Below are 21,135 nucleotides of genomic sequence, written 5' to 3' on the forward strand. Positions count from 1 at the left end.
TTTTCCAACATAGATGCAACCACAGATCCTAAGTGCACATAACTATAGGAAAAGACTGTAGAGTCATAAACAACCAGAAAATGGGTGTGGAGTCACAAAACCCCAGAAAAATTACTTAGTCATACTATTTTATGAATCAGAAGGGAATACTCTGCCTGAATATAATTCGTAACCACCAGGGCCTAAAGTCAGCTTTACTTCCCAAATGGTACAAATTCATCAGCATGTTTCTAATACCTTGAGGAGATTTAGTTACCTACAAAGAGAAAGAAAGAAATAACATTTGAAAGGATCGCACATCTACAGTACACTGTTAATTTGGGCTTTTACTCAGTTTTTAGTCATACAACAAACCCAAGGCCAAGTTTAGGAATTCTTCAAGCAAAGTGAAAAGCCCAGCTTGGGCTGTGGTATGTGAGCTAGTTCTGTCCTGATTTTGCAGTGAGGATGCAGTGAAAACAAAACTAATTAAGCTTCCAAAAAACACAAGTTCCCTCAAAATTTGGAAAAGATCAGAAGAGTTTCAGCCAACTGAAGCACTAAAATGTCAGAGGATATGTTCACAGAAGTCCCAAACACATGTTCAGAGGATATGCTGAACTTGAGCTTCAGCATGCGTTATATAGCTCGAATCTTGTTCAGCTGACCTTAATGCATACAAAATTTAATACAAATGTGATGTATATACAAGTAGGGCCTCCTTGTCCTTTTTCTTCCCCTTTTCCTCTAGGATATTTTTCTAGAACTATCTGTTCATCAGCTGAAAGACAAGTCAGTCTTGAAATTACATAGAATACAATGCATTATTCATCGGATATTTTCTGAATTCATTATGCACTGATTTCTACAACTCAGAACAAATCTCATATATTCTTATATCATCAGTCATCATTATAAAATCCTTATCCAAAGGAATGTATGCTTTTAACTCAGAAACAGACACAAAAGAGTATTCAATTTAGAAATGCTCAGCTTGAGAAAACAAAAACATGCCACTTATTCAGTAGTCATGAATGATCTATTGTTCTGTTTGATTATGTCACTCTCTTCCCAGATTATCCAAGGACGGAAGAAAGTTTCATTTGCTGTAAAACTCAGGATAACCTGAACAGTATACCAAAAATATAGTCTATTAATTAAGACATATAAATTTTACCCAGGAACTTACTGCAAATTGAGAGATTGCATTTGTCTTAGATCCAAAGTTTAGTCATTTTAACTAAGGATTCAGTCAGTGTTTGTCCATCTCTCAGAGTTAACACACAACTTTCTACTACTGGAATTCTTTAGACTTTTTTCGGGTTGCAGTGGAAGTTTAAAGGAGCAAATAAAAAATAAAGCTGATTTCTGAAAAAAGTCAACAGATTTTGGAACCAAAAGACAGGCAATTCCACCACCAACAAACATGTTCTAATCTCGGCTTAAATGTTTTAAGTAACATATAATTTGTCAAAAAAATTGTAGGGGTTCCTCCTTATCTGACTAGTTTAATAGCATTATAGCAACTGCTGGTCTGAAATGCACACCACTTAGAAATATTGGTATATTCTGAAGTTGACTGACAATTTGATGTCTCTATTCCCATTGGCATTGACAAATCTTAAAAATTAATGTAATGAAAATTTGGAAAGACATATGTCCAGTTCCACCTAAGTAAAGTAACCCTACAACAAGTGCGTGGTTTAGGAGGACTCCCAGGAGTTACTAATATTCCAGACATCAGTACGGGCTACAGACCACAACACAGTTTCCAATTTCCTATAACAATCTGAACACCACAGGCAAAGCTGTAAATGAAAAGTACCAAAGGAAGGTAGTTCAAGCATGTTGCCAATGACTGTATTGGCAGGAGTTTGTTAGATTAAAGTTATAGCTGATCTGAAGAAGTGCCAGCATCACAAAGAAGGAGGAGAAAATTGGGGAAAAGCTGAATATTTATTTTGATACCAAATCTGGTTGTCAGTTTAATACTGATTATGTGAGAAGGACATAATAAATAGGTACCTGACAATTTTATGCCGAGAGAAGCATGAAGCCTGGTTCTACTTTTTGCCATTCTCCAGTGCTTCTTAGAAGAAAGAAAAAAAAAAAGTAAAAAAACAACACAAGGGGGGGGGGGGGGGAATCACAAACCCCTTAAAAGTTGAATCCAAATTATCAATCAAGAGAAAAAAACCAAATTTCTCACCTTCAGAAAGTGGTCTAGAGCCTGAATCATGGGATTAGGAACATATGGACAGGATTAAAACAAAGGGTGGCCCTGTGTCTTTTCAAACACCGGAAAATACAGAATTATGGAATCATTTAGGTTGGAAAAGACCCTTAAGATCATCAAGTCTAACTATTAACCTAACACTACCAAGTCCACCACTAAACCATGTCCTTAAGTGCCACATCTATACATTTTTTAAATACCTCCAGGGATGGTGATTCCACCGCTTCCCTGGCAGCCTGTTACAATGCTTGACAGCCCTTTCAGTGAAGAACTTTTTCCTAATATCCAACCTAAACCTCCCCTGGCAGAACTTGACGCTGTTTCCTCATGTCTATTGCCTGTTACTTGGGAGAAGAGACCAACGCCCACCCATCTACAAACTCCTTTCAGGTAGTTGTAGAGAGCGATAAGGTCTCCCCTCAGCCTCCTTTTTTCCAGGCTAAACGACCCCAGCTCCCACAGCTGTTCCTTAGAAGACTTGTGCTCTAGACCTTTCACCAGCTTCGTTGTCGTTCTTTGGACATGCTCCAGCACCTCAATGTCCCTTGTGTAGTGAGAGGTCCAGAACTGGACACAGTACTAGAGGTACGGCCTCACCAGTGCCGAGTACAGGGGGACAATCACTTCCCTAGTCCTGCTGGCCACACTGTTTCTGATACAAGCCAGAATGCTGTTGGCCTTCTTGGCCGCCTGGGCACACTGCTGGCTCATATTCAGCTGGCTGTTGACCAACACCCCCAGGTCTTTTTCCACCAGGCAGATCTTCAGTCTCTTCGCCATGCCTACAGTGTTGCATACATATCAAAACATAAGCTGTGGAAGGGCTAATAATCAGAACCATAATTACTTATTTCCACTATTTCTACCACTTAGTTAAATAAATATTTTTCCAAATCAATCAAGCCCTATTTAAGAAGTCAATTATCTTTCCTAATCTTCCTTAAAAATCTCTACAGGGAAACAAAAGCTTTAATACTCTACAGAATGAAAAGGTCTATTACTGACAGTTTTTTGTCAGTCAGGCTACCAGGAATACTGATATGGTACCGCTTCAGTGCTATGCTTCAATCATTACAGTCTCAATATCCAATATCTTCCAGTAACAAAACAACTCATTTTTGTAAACCATCTCCTTATCTAGACTTTAAATAAAAATTACTCTAAATGAATCATGATAGTTTCTAGAGGTTTTAAGCATGTGCAATAAAAACATAACAACTCATTGAAATTAACCAATTTTTTTTGGTGCTAAATTGGCTTAGTAAGTCAAAGTAAAGCCTCTACCTTGATTTAAAAATTTAATGGTTGCTTTCTGTATTGTCTATATTTGAATATTGTTATTTATTATATTTGAATATATTCAAATATAGTAAAAGGAAGTTTCACTCAAGAAAAGCAGACAGGATAAAACCCCCTCTTTTTATAAAATCTTATGTTTTTCTTCATCCAGACCCCCCAAAATTGAGGAAGAGACATATACCACAAAACAATGTGCAGGAACACTGCTATAGTCAACAAACAAGAACTGCAGAAATGGAGTAAATATACTCTAAATATGAGAAATGTATTTCTTTCTTAAACTGATGTCTGCAGAGAACATAGAGAGTACCATATGGATATGGTACTACTCCTACTGGAGAGAATGTTAATGACCCAGTCTTGGCTGAGGTCAATGAGGCCACACAAAAGAATAAAATCACATTAGAAAATGTCTTGGACGTCTCTTTTGTAAACTGATTAGCTGGCATAATAAAGAAAACATTTAAGGTAGTTCTATTTTGCCTGTTAAATTTTTCCTTCTTGGAATGGTTTGTTTTGGAACATATCAAAGGAAGAGCTAGTAAAAAAATGAAAAAGTAGTTATACTTGAAACATTAAGTAATAGTGACTACATCAGAATTAAATTTAGCTCTCTTAGAGGGGGAATAATATTAAAAAAGAAAAAAGAAAAAGAAATTAACCTTATAATATGAAACTTCAGAAGACATTCAAAATCAAAAGCAAAATATATACAAAAATAAAATGAAAAAGATCAAAATAATTTGGAAGTTAATTTAAATCCTTGTATTACTAGCTGGAAGTTACACCAATCATACACATTCAGGAAAATGAATTTTAAAAAACCCACAAAGCAAAGCAGCATGAGTCTTAGACCTTTTTTTGAGTCAAGCAGAAACCATTTTTAAAAAAGAAACAGTCCACTGAGGCCAACAGAAGAGAACCAACTATGACATGTGAACTGATGGGGATTTGATGCATGACCAAGTTGTGATGAGATGACAAGTTAACATGAACCAGCTAACTTGTGATAACTGGATGCATTAGAATCAAAGTAATTTTGGCCCCAAATTACAATGATAAATGATAAGTTGCTTTAATTTATATTTGCTGCAGGCCATGAACTTGCACCCAGATCCCACATGACTTGCATTGCAAGTCCATTGCAAACTGAGTGTGTCCCTGAGTCCTGTGTCTGTGATTTGCAAAGCTGCAGTGAAATCTGAAGAATGAGTAGTCAAACTCAAGACCAGATAAAAAGTCTGCAGAAGGATGCATGTGACCCCTGGGCTACCTTGCAACAAATGAGCCACTGAACATTTCCTTGCAGTTGTTCTTCACCACAATCATTTACATAAATACCTGTTCAAGACATACTTGCTCCAAGTAATAATAAGTTAAGGTCCTAGAGAAAAAGTACCACTTAAAATCACTTATAATATATTAAGGAGTTATCAGTACTTATTGACATTTATCAAAAAGAATTTTTGCAAAACTCAGGCAAAATGGAGGATAAGGCTTTCCAGGAAAGCATATAGTGTTTCAAGAAATAAATGCAAAGCTGTTTAAATGTACTGTCCTTTTTTTTCCCAGTATTTGGGGTTTTCTGTTTTCAAGAATTCTTTGCAATGCTGAACACTATAATTTTAAAAAAATAATGCTTATATTCTTAAACATCTTTAGATTTCAGTACCTAAAACTTGAAAGGAAAATGCTGTACTTTAATTTATTAATATGGAAGTCTCAGCATTGCTAAGACAGTTCATATGGAATTTTTGAATTAAATACTTAATTGCTAGCAAAAATAAGCATTCCTGTGGAAACTAGAGTTGAAAGACAACACTTGCCATTTTTTCTTTAAAAGTGTTGCTACTATTTCTGGGAATTGAGAAACAACAAGGCTTGTTTTAACATTCCTAAACTATCTGCAAAATAGAAGGTAATTAACAGTATCTAGATAAACATTGCGAAAGAATAAGTGGCAGCAGCCTAAGGAGAAATGTGGTTTCATCTGCAAACTAGAATTTTTGGAATGCATTTACAGTACAATCAATAAAAGGAAAAAGGTTCATTTATCTGACTTACTATCTCAAAGCACTTTAAATAAAATGCTGCTGTAGTTAAGTACTTTGGAGGGTAGTGATAAATAAAACTGCTTGTTAGCAGAACATAAAACAATTTATTAATAGTTTATCACTCAGAGATGAGTGACACCATCTAAGATACTGCAAAGTAAACAGAGAATGTTTTTTTGTTATTACTCCTAAATTAGAATACGTTCAGATACCCATAGATTTTATGTTTAATCTTGCTTGTCTACACACTTGTCAGCTGCTAGCCTGATAAGTACTTTTTTTTAACTGTTCATATTACCAAGTCTATTGGTGAAAACTAGCTGATAATGATATAGTGGGATTGATTTAGGTTAGATAAAGCCCTGTTTCACTAGGCTACCTATCTGGTCTTCTCTAAAACTTCCAGTCTGTATGTTTTTCTAGTAAGTACTCTTTAATCTTCAACAGTCAGATAGACCTTATGTCATCTTTTTTTCCAGATGTTCTTTTCCTTTAACACTGTATTGACCTGGACAGTCTTCTTCATTCCTTGGCTTCTTGCTTTAATGTTCTCTCTCTAGAAAGCTCCATGTGTGTACATCTCTAACACTCCCCTGGGAATAAGATCATGTCAAAATTCTACAGGGAAGCGCTGGGATAATAACTCATCTGAAAGCAGGGAGTGCCACAGAAAATCTCTTCCATATATTCATTGCCTGTCCCCAATTATTTATAAAGAAAGCAGACCTAGTGCCTTTAACTCATGTAATAAGAAAATATCTGCTGCCTCAATTGTGCTTGGTGATCAATTGGATTTCCTAGGAACAGCTACCTGTAACAAAGGAGAAGACTGAAATTTCCATAGGAACTACTGGAAAAGATAATTGCATCGACACTAAATCGACAGGAGGTTATTTGACTTCACTACAGAAATACCAATTTGGAAGGACTAAGAAGATGACGAACTATCATGGTAAAGATTATTTGATTCTCTTGTGACAAAAACAACAGTCTCATTTCCTAATAAAATGAGGCTTTTTTAATCACTGCTCATTGGTGACACAATCCATTTAGCAGTTTGTTCTCTATGACACATGAGATCCCTCTAAGCAATTTCAAATTTCTTGGGAAAAGGGTGGGGAGTAAAAGCAGTCTTAAAAATGTTAAGTTTTTCTAAGTTTCATGAAAACCAGCAGTTTAAGAATTGGAAATACTCCATTGGTTCCTTAACCAAAAAGGAAGAACAAAGTCGTTATCCAACAAATCCAATTAACAGGCAACTGGTCCATTAGTACATGCAAACTGACTGGTCAACAAGCACATGCAGAAACAAACATACTTCTGCTACTTATTTGTGCACCCAGGGAGACAAAAATTGGTTAATGAATATAAAGAGTTGCAGGAATACCACTGAAGGTTACATGAGAGGGAGGGAGTTGCTCTAAGGGAGACTTTACTGCCTGGTATACCGTTACGTGTGCTGCAGTAGGAAAACATCAGGGTTGAGGAAAGGTGAGTATGACTTTGGAAGGATTAAGTGATTTCTTAAGAACTGGAGATACTAAAAAAACTACTGATAAAGACAGGAAGATCTCAAACTGTTTCAGTAGGGGAAAGAACAGAGAAAGCCCAAGGGACATGAGATATAAGCGTATGGGAGACTAGAATACATTTATTTCTCTTTTCATGTTATTTTCTGCTTTAATGATTGCCTCCTATTGAGGCATGTCCTTGTTAATAATTCTTACTGCCATTGTCACGCTGCTCATAGAAATTTCAGTCTAACTAAGCAAAAAAATAGGTAGTTGGGAGGAAATTTTATTCTCACAATTAGGTTACATAATTCCACTGGGAAAAAAAATATGAGATTTAGCAAGACTTAAATACTTGAGGATCCCAGAAGCTTGTTGAAAGTTTTTCATAAAACTTCAAAGTGAATTCAGATTTCTCAAATCTAATAGATTATTAACACATTATTGTTGATCCAATTGGCATGACAGGAAAACTCTCAATGAAAGAAAAGGACTGTAGCTCTTCTTTCCCAAATGAAACATTTCAGATTTAGAAGGATTTGGTTTAAAATTGCACACAGACATGGCTTATGGGTACTACAGCTTCTATAAGCATCATGTCAGATCTCTGGAGTTCACCATCTAAGATAGCTACTAGCAGTTATGAAGTCTTTATTGAGGTTCCCCATCTACATTTTCAGCAGGTGTGAGGTCTTTACAAGGGTAAAAATCAGTAACTGCTTAGGTTAGGAACTGATTGGTTAAAAACAAGTCTTGTCCAAACAACAACGGTAAGGTCAGCCTGAAGGCTTTCTAATCCAGTTATGCAAACTGCTCTCAGGATGCACCTCCACCCTTTAGTGCTCTCAGATGCATTTTTAAAGGCCTGTAAACAATCCTGTGGTGACTAAGTAGTATCAGCATTATTAAAATCCCTGTGAAAGAAACTGCAGAACTTCAAGATGACAACAGAAACATGTTATTACCCTGTGCCACTGTAATTCAGTTACAACAGTAAGTATGGGACTCGGGTGGATGCAGCAATAGCTGACCTCTGCCATCAATATTACAATGTCTGACAAGAGCAAACCTTACAGACCGAAGGACCAAACACTTACAAAGCAAAACCGCTGATTCAGAGTTTGCACAGAAATCCACATCTGTAGAAACTTGATCATCATGTTGCCAACAGTTAAACACAGAAGCCAAACCATGCCAACAAGGTCATAGCAGGACTACAGTCATGGATATGATGTATGACTAATTCAGGAAAACTCTGAAGTACCTTTTCATCATAGATTAGAAATCTACTTTCTTTGTGTTAATTTATAGTTTACACCATTTAAAATATAAAACATGCTCAGGCATGGCAACTCTAACTCTCAGATATTCCCCATGGGTCCTGCAACACTCCCAGGCAATAGTATCAAATATCAGTACGTGTCAATACCTTTCAGAAATCCCAAGGTAGAGCATTTCTATGCTGCTATCAAATTCACAGCACACTTCAGGAGCTGTTTCACAAGAATGTATAAACATCAGTTATTATTATTTTCAAATTTCCATGCTGTAAGATTTTGGTTTTGTTATACTTTTGAATTAAGAGTACAAGGAGTTTTCAACAGCCCAGAGATCTAATTTTACAGCTCAAGGGTTTTAGTGCTATTACACATTAAAGCAGTAAATGTGAAACCACAAAAAAAATCTAATCCATTAACCTGATATTATGAAGTAATTTGTTGTGTTTTCCAGCAAAGTAAGGGCTTGATCTGTGTCAAGAAAATTACAGAGACCACATATAGCACTTGTAACATCTATTTCACAATTCTGAACGACAGGTACCCACACATGTTAAAGTGCTCTATAAAATCCTCAAAGAAGCATTTTCTGAAAATACCATTTTCCTCATAACAAAGGAGCATGGCAAGTTGTAAGTCTCAAGCCTTTTCATAAGTGTTTTAACCAAAGAATAAAATGGAAAGTGAAATTATACACATAAATCAAAATTGTCAGAGTGTCATGTTGCTTTGTAATGCCTAGGGTATGGGCAAAATAGAACCACTTCTGTCATGATTGGTTTTAATCAATCACGCTACAGGGATGGCCACAAAGAATCTGTGCCGTAGACTTTGATCTTGCAAACAAACCCCAACTTAACTTTTAATCAATGGAGTCATTTGTATGATTAAAGGATCACACATGATCAAGTACTTATAGAATCAAAGATTTAGGATATGGTCTATAAGGCTGCTTTGTGCGTAGCGGAAATAACTTAAACATCTTATATATAACCAAACTTTATTACTGCTTCTTGGCTAGATCTGATCTCTGGCAGGCAGCTGCGAAAGGCTCACCTATTTCAATATGAAGTGCATCGGTTTAGTTTAAACTGTTCTGAAAGGTGCTTAACCTTAGTCACCATATCATGCTTACCCTAAATTAGCATAATGTGCTTAAACAAAGTAAGCATATTGTGCACAGAAGCAGATGCAGAACACGTCCGAGTCATTACTGCGGTCCAGAGATAGCTGTGTCCAGCAGCTTTGGCAGCCATTTACATTGCTCAAGTCACTGCTCAAGTGACTCCCCCTTTGTCCTCATCTTCCAGACCATTATTAGATCAAAGACACACTACTTAGTAATAATATCTTCACTTATACTTTATCAAGGCAATTGTGATGCAGCTTGTAAGCGCTCCAGTAAAGTCATTCTCAGTTGAAGGGGTTAATCCTCGGACGTGTAACATCGCAGACCTATCGTCAGACATTCATCCCAAGTCCATCTCACATACTTTTATCTGAGTGTAAGCTAGGCCTCTGGTTTAAGCTGACTATTATTCTCCTTTTATACTCAGGAGAGACTGAAATACACTTCCAGGCTAAGTGCAGCAACCAAACAGATCACCTTGTTCAGAAAGTGAAGTCAGGAACGAGGAGTATCTTATCAACTCGTTAGGCACAGAAGTTTGTGGGAGGTTTGCCATTGTCCTTAGTAACAGTGAAATAAGGCTTCTGTTCTATTTTTCTATTAAAGGTTTCATAAATTTTGCAGTAGAATTTAAGGACATTGTGCTGCATTCAAAGCTGTTGTTGGAGAACCACTCTTTACTGTAACTGCTTATTTTATCTTCTAAATGTGAAGCATTTTTTCGACAAGAATTCAAGTATTTTAGAAATGAAATAACCCATTGCAGTGTTTGAGTGTTGACCCACAGAAGCTGCAGCCACTCAATAAGGAGTACTATGGAATCAATAACGAGCTTGGGACTGTTTACAGCCTGGTTCTGAGCTATAATAAATGCTCAACCTGCTGAATACTTAACACTTCCTCAATAGTGTGTTTAGATACTACTATCCCAGATGCTTGTGTAACCTGAAAATATGCAGAAGGACATGGCCATGCCTAAGATAAGCAGAGAAGAGAAAATAATGACTTACTGCATGTAAACACAGGCACATAAAGACAAGGCATTTTTTCAGCAACACTAATAAGAACAAGACCTTGTAGAACAGCTTACGTCTTTCTGGGCTTCCAGACAACACATATTTTCAAGCTTTGCATCATACCAGTCTCAATCAACTGACATGAAATATTTAATACATAAAGGAATGGGTTTATTTTCCTTTACTCTTGGCTTTTACCGCACACCCACGGGAAAGCACTCAGCTTAATCATAAATAAAGAGATGCAGGAGCTCATGGAATTGAGCAACACTTGCTAACCTTTAGCTTTGTGGCTGAAAAATGACCTTCAGTGATGACCTCAGTGAATAGTGCTATCTGGAATAATTCCCTCACATCAAGCAACCTATTATTTTACTATTATTAAGTTTTAGTAACACTGCTGGGAGAAACCATCTGTTAAAAGAGAAACAAGGTACTGACCCCTAGGTATTTGGGGACTGTTGTTTTCTGAAATCAGTTTAAGGCACTTTTCATTCATTTTGTACAATTTCCTTTCACCAGTGTCAGGAAGATCACAATAAGAAAAGGCCAACGTCCCTGTGATGTTTATTGCACATCAACAAATAAAAGATATATTTACAGCTGTATTCACCATTTTACTAGGCCTATTAAACAAATGTGTTGTAAGAAAAAGCCTATAAAGCAAACTTAGCAACAGTAAAAAGACCATTGTTTGACTCCCCACAGAAGCCTCAATTGCTTCACAGTATGAAGTCAGGAATCCTTTAGATAAAAATAAACAGAGAAGAAGTAGAGAATAGATACATTAAGGAGGTTAAGAGGAGTGAAGTCTTCTTTCACTGAATGCCTGTCTTCCAATCATTGGTTCCTTGGTTTAGAGAATTATGTTGCAAATAGTTTGCAAAAGAAACCCCATCATCATACTAGAGGGATCTAGTCAAGAAAAATTTAAATTTGTCAGTAAAAATATATTTGGGGGGATTTAAAGGTATAGAAAGAGAGGATAAACTTCATATGCTGCAGTGAATGAATGGATTTCCTAATACCTGAAATTCTTCAGTACCGATGAAGTAGAAATGTTAGCAACATGATTTCAGAAGGATCATAAACATCTTTTTCTTTTTTTTTCCTTAGCTGCTGTTGCCAAATCACAGTCTAAAGAGGACTATATATTGCCTGTCATCAAATTCTTATAAATAACGAACATCATCTGCTTAGACCAAAGGGATATGAGAAAACATTTTTTTTTCTTTCTCCTGTTTTTGGCTAAGAGGCTTTGTTCGGTTGAGTTTGGTTTTTGGGAGGTTTTTGGGTTTTTTTGTAAATGAATTTTTCTACCTTTTATTTCTTCTGTATTTTGACATTTAATATCCATAGGGATCCTTTGAACTATATTACAATAGATCACACAAAGCACAAAAGTCTCATGTCTGTCATACAATCTTCCTTGACTGGGAACATATCCTTCACAACTAGGTTTCTGATATGAAAAGCTCATATCAAGCAAATTCAACTAAGAACAATAATGCAATTTTAGAAGTTAGATGATGTTGCATGTCTGTGGCAAATAAGTCTTTGCCATGACACTGTTACAGAGCTCCCTTTGTGTTGATTTTTTAACCTGCAGAAACATTGAAAAAATCAGTTTTTAATCCATCCCTTGATACTGGAGTTCTAAGTACCAGGAGTCAACCAGTAACAGGCAGGTGAGCTACAGAAAGTGCTATGGCAGCAAGTTTCTCCATGGAAGGCAGGGACAATATGGCAGAGAGTATTGCTGTTTCCAGGTAAACTTCATTGATTTTGTACCAGGAAGTGTACGAAGTAAATGAATGGCATTTCTACCAGGCAAATGAAGTTGCAGTCTGAAACATTGCGCTGCATTCAAGGACAAATCTTAGGTAATTATATGTAACTGGAAGACTCTTGTTGACTTTTAAGAAGAGTTGAGCAGATTCTGATTGACAGAAGAGGTAATAAAGCACACAAAGTATTATATTGAGACGGGTAGCAAGACATGACATAAACAACTACCAATTATCTGCTTTCACCTGAGACTAATAAAAAGCAATTTAAAGATGAGATTCAACTTTTATTCCATCAAAAATTATTTTTCAGCTACAGGAGTGATCCAAGTTTTGCAGCTGCTGGCTACACACACAGTCTGTGTGTCATGCCAGGGCCAAGGTGTTTGGAAGGCATCACTTTGTTGACATCTTTGTGGTTACAGACCTCCTGTACCTACTTGCACAGAAACTGTAAAAGGAACCTTTGACATGCCATTATATTCCAGAGGTCCTGCAAATTACATGTAAAATAAGAATGAGAGTAGAATAGAAGAAAAGAGATTCATCACTAAGATGATACATTCACCTGGAGCAGTGCAGCTAAATCCAGACCCCTGATCATAATGCGCTGCAATTTACAAATCCTCTGAAAAGGTCTAACATCAAGAAATGTCACAGAGAAACCCTGAGGGAAAAAAATAAACAAACAAAAAAAAACCAGAGAAGCCCTTCCTTGTGTTTGTAATGTTGTTTCGTAAAAAAAAAAAAGAAACCTCAAAACACTTTTTCTTAGGTGATGTTTATAGTCATGAAAATCATCACAGAAAAACTGAAAAAAAAATCAGAAAAAACTGAGTATATAATGATATGTTCCTGCTTTCCTGCTTTACATTGCTTTGAAAGGGGAAAAAAAAAAAAAAAGAAGTCTTCAGAGTGCTATAAAACAGTTTGCCAAAGGGATGCAGCCTGAGTGAAAGCATCTCAATTTATAGCTTCATCAAAACTAAGAGAAGATGGTTAGAGGAGAAACACAGTGATGTCAGCCTTCGATTGAATTGGTTAACAAGGTGAAATCTCTCTTCCAAAATGAGAATTTGTAGCCTTGAGGATGATCAGAAGAACCAAGATCAAGGGAAAAAGGAATTTGTCAATGTGCAATGATAACAGTGGGGAAACAATAGGTTGGTGACATTTGTTAATGAAACTATGCTCTGAGGGAATCATGATAGTTTTATTTGGTTTAACATATGTAGTAAACTCATTCAGTTCCTCAGACTGAATCTCAGTGATGACAATTTAAATTTTTCATCAATTTAAAGATGGAATTTATTTTAAAAACTTCTGAAATATTGTTTTATCAGTCTTTTACATCCCTTCTTTACAGGCATTTGGAATTATAGCCAAACTACACTACAGATTTTTTATATAATGCAATATTTTCATAGTTTTTCTCTTTTAATATTTTCTTTCATGTTTAATCATGAATCCTTAACTGATTATTTAAATGCCAAACATTAACTAACCAACACAAAACATTTTAAATGGTATAGTCAAGTGAAGAGGGCTTTTTTCTGTAAAGCAAAGATTATTATCTTTATCCCTGCAGGCTATGAATTTCTTTAAGAAATTAAGATTTTTCTAATTAATGTTGGTTGCATGCTATAACTTTATCATATTTGCCTGGCTACATGAAGAAAACCAGGGTGGCAGTTTTAATAATATTTAGTGTTCCCATTGCACACTTTGTGAATATTTATTGACTGAAAGTTTCTCAAAAGGCTTTAAACAGATGCTCACCCTTGCACAGATTACTGTAAATCATACAAACAGCATTAATCCTGCTTTAAGTAAAATATAAAGCTTTCTTTCAGGGAAATAATAGTAAGTACAATATCTGATGAAGAATTTAAAATAGCAGATGGTGTTATCACTTTGAAAGCAGGGAGGTAGCTGCATAGAAGCAGCAGCATGCAGGATATTCTGGTCTTGCACCTTCAGATGGTACTTAGTTCTTTAAAGCAAAAGCGGGAAAGTGATTGATGTTACGCAGCAAACAGTCTGCTTCTTGCATCCCCCGTGGTGGTGCTTATCGCTTCAGAGTTCTGCTACAGCAATACTTACAGAAGCCTTTGTCAACAAAATGCAGCTATGAAAGGAGCTAGCATAGCTTCTCTGCCAAAAATATTCCTGTCTTGGTGAGCAAGTCCCTCCAGGATTACTTGGAAACACTCCTGAACTTGCTGCCACCTCTTGTGATACGGATGAATAATAAACATAAAGCTTGTCCTGATTGTTGGTGAAGAACCAATTGTCTGTCCGGTGGGAGAGCAAAAGCTCTCCTCTCTACCCCACAGGTGGCCCAGACATATTTGTGTATCTTTCCCTAAGACATTTCCAAGCTGACATTCAGTTCTCTGTGGCCTCGAGAATTTGGGTAAGAAGAGACTGCCGGTCATGTGGTTTTTCCAAACACTCGGAATCCTGGTTATCAGCCCTTATACCCAAACATATTTAGACCTGGAGCCATAATACAGGATAATACAGGCCTTTAGTTCCTAAACCCTTGGAATTATACTGCTCTTTAATTCACTGTAAGAAAAATCCAAAATTCAATCTGTCATATATATACACATATATTTTATAGATACATATACGTGTGTGTGTATATACATACACCTAATCATACATCTTTTTTTTTTTTTTTTTAATACAGACTTCTCTGGACTATATGTAAGCATAGACCACAAGCTAAATCCTTATTCTGGTACAAATTCAAGGTGATGTATATCTAACATGAATTAACATCTTTCTCAAATTGGAATTTACCTTGGTAGAAAAAGTAGTCCCTCCTAGTCATTCAAAACCAAAATTCTATTACATTGAAAGCTGCTAAAAATAGAAAACATTTTCATGCATGAAACTGAATCAGTCATGATTCAGTTATGGGTTATGTGGCTAGTCATTAATTAGCCATGATTTATGTGGCCAGGTGACGGACGGCTAATTGAAAATACTATACTTGCATTAAGTACATTTACCTACTTCAGAATTCACAAATGCCTGTCCAAAAATTCCCTACATTTTTGTTATCCAATTTAGTCATTAGTCCCTGAGTAAATTTTGCTGCCACCTAGCTAGAGAGTGGACACAATAAGATATCATGGATAAGCATGATGAAACTCTTAGTGTTAATTAAATTGAATTCTAAATTACAATTATCAAGAAAGTTAAAGTAGGTATGCTGAGAGTCTGGCTGCTGCAAATGGCAATGAAACGTTTTTTTCTGCTCTAACAGACCTCAGCAGCCCTCAAAGATGATTAGCCAGTCCTAACAAACCTGAATTCTTATACATTCAATGTTTTATATTACACGTGCTACACATTAAAATCTGTATATGAACATGGAGAGTATCACTTTTCTTCTGCAACATTTTAGCTCTCCCTTCCTTAGTTGTCTGCTGCTATTGTTTGAAGTACTTATGCTTGGAGAATAAAGTTTCTATTCCAGATTGTTTCCTTCTAAATTCAGTCTGCTCCTTCTGCCTGCTGCAGCTTGACTCTACCATAGTAAGCAGCAAGCAGTTCCCACAGCAGGTAAAAGGGAGATATTTGGATGGATAAGGCAGGCACAACAGCTACTTAACCACACCTTTTCCAGACAAGAGGAATGTCCAGTGCATAGCTACACAACCTGAGATCAGGTGATGGCAAAATCCCTCGAATCACTCAAGTGCAATGGAAAAAGTGGGTAAAACAGAAAACAGATCGTTCATGATCTGCAAATCTCTGCACGTAACCGACTATGCCAGATCCCGTTGCAGCGACAAAATTGTACAGACCGCTGGAAGGCCTCAACATCTCATTTTCATACTGTTACCTTCAGTCTTTACCATATTCACAAAGTAGGAGGAAAAAACCCAAACAAAACAGTTAGAAATACACTGCAAACCATGCGTAATGCTTGAATTATACAATTACATCCTTCATGGGCTCTTCAGGCCTACATGCCTGAGTGTAGCTCTGTTAGGCTTATATAAATATATCCCTCCTGTCCTCTGGAAACCCAATCCATTTCAATCTGTAATGTAAATAGTTTCTTTTTAACATGCAGTGTGTGCTGATTTCACCTTAATTATATATTTCCCATTGCGAGAACTTGAACTGTGGGATACTGGGAAAGAATTTAACCAGCAGCCTATAAAGAATAGGGGCTGAAGCTTGGCTTCCATTAACACCTCATTAGGCAGAGCCTGTAGCGTACGTAAAATGAGCTAATGATTTTTAAATGTAGTTGTCAACCTATAACTTAATAATGTAGAAACTTTATTTCTCTGTGTTACTAAGCGAGCGATAATACTTTTTCATATCTACAAATCAACATGAAGCTATTGGAGTACATTATTACTCCAAGCAAGATCTTCTTTGGTCATCATCAAACACTGACCTTTTGTGCAACCATACCACTAATACCACAAGTGGTACTAATTGCGGTGTAAATTTTCTGATAGACACATGCTGGCGGTTTGAGGAAAACACCTTCAAGTCCTGGATATAAATATAGTTCATCTTACTAAAAACTAAGTTAGAACCATAAAATGACTGTTAGGTGGTTGTAGGTTTAATTCTAATCCCTTTAGATTGATTAGAAGATAACATCTAATTCATATAAAGGAATGGGAAAATTCTCATGTATGAGTTTACTGTGAATAAAGGCCATCCTCTACCTTACCAAAAATCACTGTTACAGTTTGCATTAAATTGACAGGTTTAACAGTAGTTCAAGAATGCAGGACTTCCATTAACTCCCACTGAAGCTGAGTAAATGACCACAGAGTCAAGCAGGGGTTGCGCATTATATCCCTTAATTGGCAAGGGGATTGTGGTATTCCTATCCATCAGGCGACCCCTCTGCACAAGGGTTAGGACCTGATCTTGTTGCAGTGGGTTTGGAGGCATGTGTGCGCTGCAGGTGAAGCCTGGTTTGCTGTGAGAGCAAAAGGTTCTCATTCACTGTCAGTTCAGTACGCTTTCACTGAGCATCACTTTTAAAGAAAGAAAAAAAAAGAGAGAATTTGTGAATTTATAAGAATGAGTGAGTCTCTTTTTCTAATTTCTGGAAGCTCTCTCTTGGCTCTTCAAAGTAACAAGATTTTAAAACAGACTAGTTTTAAATACTTATTCCGTAACAAAGTATTCTCATGTCCATGAACCTCATTATACTCGCCATAGCAGCTTTGAGTTTACCAGTCAGCGCTAGCCTTTCTTGCCATGGCCTGAATGCCAATTAACCACCAGCATCCACAGTTACAAAGGGAGGCTTACTTTCATGTTTCAGGGTCTTTGCAGTGAAATTTTAAACTGAATTTACAGCTCCTCCACACTGAAAATTTACACATATGGGCTTCATCATCTGTACCACACGGCATCTCCCAGGCCAGGCTGGAGCAGCTTTGTAAAGAGGATACACGACTGCTTCCTCCCAACTACCTTGTGCCTCACTGGTACCCACTGCAGCGTCTCTCTGGGGTAAATGCAATTAAGATGAGGGACCCTCCTGCTGTTCCTGTTTGATTAGTGAATGCAGCAACGACATTTACTCATTGTCTTCATGCTTGGTCGCTACATTCTTTTGGCTGGGAGGGTTGCAATAGCTGTTCCCAGGGTGAAGGCAGGTATGCCATTTCCAACCTTTGACTCGGGATCCGTGGTCATGCACCCACGGACTGCAACCCAGCTTGTAAACTCAGTCACATTTCCCAAGTGTGGAAAACGTGACAGGGTATTGTACAAGGCAAAATATAAGGTGGTGATGTGTGTGTCCACGGTAGAGAATTTACTTGGGACAGATCTTTCTGTGTCATTGCGTCTGAGCGAACTGACATCGGGCAGGGGAGGTTTGGCCCTCTGTGAGAGATGGGTGTTTTAAAATCTCCTTGAAAATACCAGAGTTATGATGTGCTGTGGCCAAATTAGTGGCTCCCTGCTGAAAATGGAAGTAGTCTGCAGTGAAATGTACATTGATTCCAGCCAGCGGAAAAACAATTACTTCCACAAGTGAGCAGAGAAGCAGTTAATAGTTGCAGCACCATCGTGGGGAGGTTGCCAAAACTGGCAGCTAAGCCAGAGTCCTGAACCAACGTAACAGTAGGTCTATTTGTCTCATTTACTGGGATTTTCCCATCTCCCTTACCCCATCATAAGCAAACAAATATCAAGAATAACGATAGCCTTAGTAATTACACCTAGAAATAAATCAATCTTCAAATGCACATTTTCAACAGCAAGAGATGTGAAAGGATTACATAATCAGCATTTGCCACTCATTCCTGCTGTGTTCTGAAACCATGGGATAAAAAAGTAGTTTATATATTAAAGGGGGTAATATAATTTATTTAATCCAGAGCAACTAATTGTTTACTTACAAGACAGCTTTCCATGACAAATCTTTCTTTCTTTAAAATGTGTTTCACTGCCCTATAAAAGCAAACCCCATTTCTTACAGCTTCCTAGCAAGACGTTCAGACCAATTATCCTATTCAGCTTCTCCTTTCTGTATAATTGGTAATTTAGCTTGCTATATAAAACACAATTAAACCTTGTTTAGACTAAAGCTGTCTACACGTGGAGCTGTAGCTGATGCTAATTCTTAAATCTTAGCCGTGCTTAAAATAGGTATTCTAATGTACTTCACACTGATGCAGCTTAGTTATCACTTTCATAACCAGAGAAATGTTCTTGAGTAAATTGGCATTTGCTCATTCCCAACTATGTCAGCAAAAAGGCATTTTCTTTTCATCTTTGCATAAGAGGTAATATCAAAACATTACTGACTGGCCAATCATCAATTTACCTTGCACACTTAGATTTTTTCACTCCTACTGCAATAACTGCCTGTCATATATTTCTAAATACATAGTCTACAAATGTATGTACTGCTGCAGAGAACTGAAATGTCATGGTTCTGCACAAGTATTTTTATATATACACCGGATTAAAGCCAAATCATAGGGAAGAGTTTAAATCACATGCAATCCAGAACTGAACAAGGAGACACTGAAGGAGCTAAGGAAGAAATGTTCAGGCTTCAGGTAAACTGAAACTTAAATGGTTTAAAACAAAAAAGGAGAGTTATAAGTACTGTATATACATATGCCAGAAAAAATAACATTTTTTTCTTTGGGTAACTCAGTTAAACTGCAAGCAGACTTACATTGGCAGTTAGTCATTTTAATTATAGTGTGATGACACTTGCTAGTTTAGAAAATGAATCATATGGTTGCACAGGAATTCAGTCTTTTTGCCTTAGCTATATTCGTAGATAGATAGAATTCTAAAAGTGAAACAGACATTTAATTGTTTGATGCATAAAAGTATATTTATTCAGCAATAATTTCAGCTTATCTTTCCATTTCTCTCCCTCTAATAAGAGACCAGACATCCTTCTTACAGCATGGAGGATAAGACAGAATGACAAGCAAATCTAACACACTTTCAGGTAGAAGAACATTTCAGTAGCCTAAAATAATCCCTGTAAGTGCTTTAATCTTCCTGAATTCAGTAAATTTAATTATGGATACAGTTTAATACAAGGAAACAATTCACAAGATTTCTGAACAGGAATATTTTGCTGTGTCAAAGGACCATAATTTAACTCCAATGCAATACTTTCAATGAAGTTAATGAACTTGCATTAGCATAAAGTCTTTAAAAACCTGACACACTGACCTACCTTTATGTGACAGACGTAACCTTGGCTGCCTCGTATCTGTTGCATGACATCCAGTCGGTAACTCTAGTAACAAGCCATATAGTGCCAGGATTAAAATGTCCTGGGCAGATGCCATCCTGCCCAAGATCAGATTCTTGCGCTCTTCACTTAACTGCTGCTGTTTGTTTGTTGTTTTGGCAGGTTTTTTTTAAGGCTCCAAGTTCCACTTCTACTTTCCCAGTGCAGTTAGATCTCTCTTTGGTCAGTTTGTGGGGTATCTCTATGGGAAATTCAACGTTCATCAGAGAAGCACACAGCCTCTGCTAGCCATTTGTCAAGCTGTGCAAATGTCATGTAAAAATATTCCCTCCCTAGGACAATTGTTTATAAAGTGCGAGGACATTCCAAGGCGTTACTCTGCAGTGTTGTGTCTTGAGCTCTCTTTAGTAACTCTGCCAGTGGATTCAGGAAGAAGCTGTATTTTCAGTCCCTCCTGCAAGGCAATTCATTCAGAGAAGGAGGGAGGGAAAAAAAAAAGAGAGGGGAAAAAAAAAAAAGAAGAAAGCACCCTCCTCCTTGGTGCTCTTCAGAACTCAGCCCCTTGCTCTGACTTGCCAAACAGCTAGTTTTAATTCACCTTTCACCTTTGCTAATTAAAAACAAGAAGTGCCATTCCCTCCTGGAGTTGCAGGATCCACCCAGCGGGGAAGCCGGGCTGTCAGGCTGCTGTATTTACTGAGAAAGTTCAGGGAGGGTTGAGGCAATGTACAGTACTAGCAGCTCCAAGAAGCGTTTTAATCCACGTGCCGTGCACTGATTCCTCAATTGCTTTGTGGTTTCTCGTTGTAAAGCACCGGGAGAAGGGTCAGAATTCCTCCCGTCCCTCCCATTTGAAAAGTCATTTCAGCTTTTGTTCCCAGCTCAGTTTTAGAGGAGGATTAACCCTTGAATTAACTATTTAAGTACATTATCACTTAGAGTCATTAAACAGCATGCTACTAAGTGGATCAGAATAAAAAGATTCCAGTCGTATGTCCTTTCTTGCTTTAAAGAAAAAGATTTAGCTTTTTTATTTTTTTTTCCAAATGTGGTTTTACACAGTGGCTTCTCCCCGTTACATTTTAGATGTCTGTGAGTCTGGATCCTTAGGTCATCTA

The 21,135-nt window shown here is 37.1% G+C and overlaps 1 protein-coding gene across 1 annotated transcript in view; it reads right to left on the bottom strand.

The window, feature by feature from the left end:
• Positions 1-20,697, bottom strand: part of SEMA3E (semaphorin 3E) — a 147,889-nt gene extending 127,192 nt beyond the window's left edge. Inside the window, exon 1 of the mRNA XM_063327313.1 lies at positions 20,000-20,697. Coding sequence (XP_063183383.1) covers positions 20,000-20,114 — 115 coding nt within the window. The 5' untranslated portion in view covers positions 20,115-20,697. The remainder of the gene's footprint in view (positions 1-19,999) is intronic.
• Positions 20,698-21,135: the final 438 nt, after the last annotated feature.

The sequence above is a fragment of the Chroicocephalus ridibundus genome, chromosome 1, assembly GCF_963924245.1.
Source record: "Chroicocephalus ridibundus chromosome 1, bChrRid1.1, whole genome shotgun sequence".
NCBI classification, from domain to species: domain Eukaryota; kingdom Metazoa; phylum Chordata; class Aves; order Charadriiformes; family Laridae; genus Chroicocephalus; species Chroicocephalus ridibundus.